Genomic DNA, 1,897 nt, shown 5'->3' with positions numbered 1-1,897 from the left:
TGAAAACTCAGTTGAGGTAGAGGATATTCTGGAAACCTTTCCAGACAAGCATCTACTCGCTACAAGCCTTGAGGAAGTGCCATGGTATGCAGACTTTGCAAATTACCTGGCAAGCGGTATAGTTCCCTATGACCTTTCCTCTATGCAAAAGAAAAAGTTTTATCGTAACTGCCACATGTATTACTGGGATGAACCTTATCTGTTTAGAATATATGTTGACAATATGATCCGGAGGTGTGTCTCCGAGATAGAACAATCTTATGTTTTGTAGGCATGTCATGCATCGACATATGGCGGACATTTTGGAGGAGTCAGGACGACAGCAAAAGTGCTAGAAGCCGGGTTCTACTGGCCAACAGTGTTTAAGGATGCACATCAATGGGTGAAGGGCTGTAATGAATGTCAGTAAATCGGGAACATTTCCTGTCGCCATGAGATGCCTATGAACCCAATTCAAGAGGTTGAAGTGTTCGATGTATGAGGGATAGACTTCATGGGCCCCTTCGTTAGCTCTTTCGGCAATAAGTACATACTTATTGTTGTGGATTACGTGTCTAAATGGGTGGAAGCTACAACACTCCCCACCAATAATGCAAGGGTGGTGGTGGGGTTTTTGAAGAAGAATATATTCACCCATTTCGGGACCCCGAGAGCTATTATCAGTGACGGAAGAACTCACTTCTGCAATCGAGCCTTCGAGAAATTTCTAGCAAAGTACGATGTGCACCACAAGGTGGCAACCCCATATCATCCTCAGAATAGTGGACAGGTCGAAGTGTCGAATAGAGAGATAAAGAGTGTGCTGACCACGACTATGAATGCCACAAGAACTGATTGGGCGAAAAAGCTAGATGATACACTCTGGGCCTACAGAACCGCTTTCAAAACACCAATTGGTATGTCACCATACAAGTTGGTGTTCGGGAAGGCCTGTCACTTGCCAGTGGAACTAGAACATAGATCATGGTGGGAAATGAAACAGCTAAATCTAGATATTGAGGCTGCAGGAAAAAATAGAGTCACAGAATTGCATGAGCTAGACGAGTTCTGATTTCTTGCTTTCGAGAGCACAAGGTTGTATAAGGAGAGAATGAAGAGGTTGCACGACAAGAACATTGTTGAGCAAAATTTCAATCCCGGAGACATGGTGTTGCTTTATAACTCAAGATTAAGGCTATTTCTGGGTAAACTCAAGTCATGATGGTCTGGACCATTTCGGGTGGTCGAAGTGCTCCCTTTAGGTTCCATAGAGATTGCCTCAGAAAAAGATTCCCACACATTTAGAGTCAATGAGAAAAGATTGAAACCATATATTGGCATGGATGAACCCAAGGATGTGTCAGTGATCTATCTGACTGAACCTCAGAGGTTGAGAGAGCCTTAAATACGCTCATCTGCATCGTGCCGCGATGTTAAATCAGGCGCTGCATGGGAGGCAACCCATTGACTTGTTGTAACTGTTGTGCCGCGACATTAACTAAGGCGCTGGTTGGGAGGCAACCCAATGCGTAGTGACTTTAGTATAGTTAGTATTTGTTAATTTTGATTTTGGTAAGTACTAACCAATGCAGGTGAGCTTGGGCGAGTGATAAGTCCATCAGATGCGGAAGGAACAGGTAAAAAAGTGGAAATTTTTTGAGCCCAGGAGCATGCCCGCGCTATAGGCCGTGCATATGGCCAAACATTATGTCTCAACTTTACGCCCAGGAGCGCGCCCGCGCTAGTGGCCGTGCAAATGGCCAAACATTCTGTCTCACTAGCGTGGCCGCGCTCGAACCGCGCTACGACAGCACTAGTACCGTCCGCCTGCCACTTTATTTAACTTAACATTTTTTTTATTTTTTATTTTGTATGTTAATTGTTTTAGTTGTTTATCCCCCCCACCCTAACTATTCCC

The 1,897-nt window shown here is 44.5% G+C and overlaps 1 protein-coding gene across 1 annotated transcript; it reads left to right on the top strand.

Moving 5' to 3' along the window:
• Nucleotides 1-493: 493 nt before the first annotated feature.
• Nucleotides 494-1,051, top strand: LOC138887383 (uncharacterized). The gene has a single exon (XM_070169129.1). The coding sequence runs from the start codon at nt 494-496 to the stop codon at nt 1,049-1,051; it is 558 nt and encodes a 185-aa protein (XP_070025230.1).
• Nucleotides 1,052-1,897: the final 846 nt, after the last annotated feature.

Source organism: Nicotiana sylvestris, chromosome 3 (genome assembly GCF_000393655.2).
Source record: "Nicotiana sylvestris chromosome 3, ASM39365v2, whole genome shotgun sequence".
Taxonomy (NCBI): domain Eukaryota; kingdom Viridiplantae; phylum Streptophyta; class Magnoliopsida; order Solanales; family Solanaceae; genus Nicotiana; species Nicotiana sylvestris.
The sequence above is the reverse complement of the archived record's forward strand: the minus strand, read 5'-3'. Positions and strand labels throughout refer to the sequence as shown.

Excerpts from the sequence above, each read along its gene's own strand:
- LOC138887383 (XM_070169129.1), top strand. The coding sequence starts at position 494 with ATGGGCCCCTTCGTTAGCTCTTTCGGCAATAAGTACATACTTATTGTT.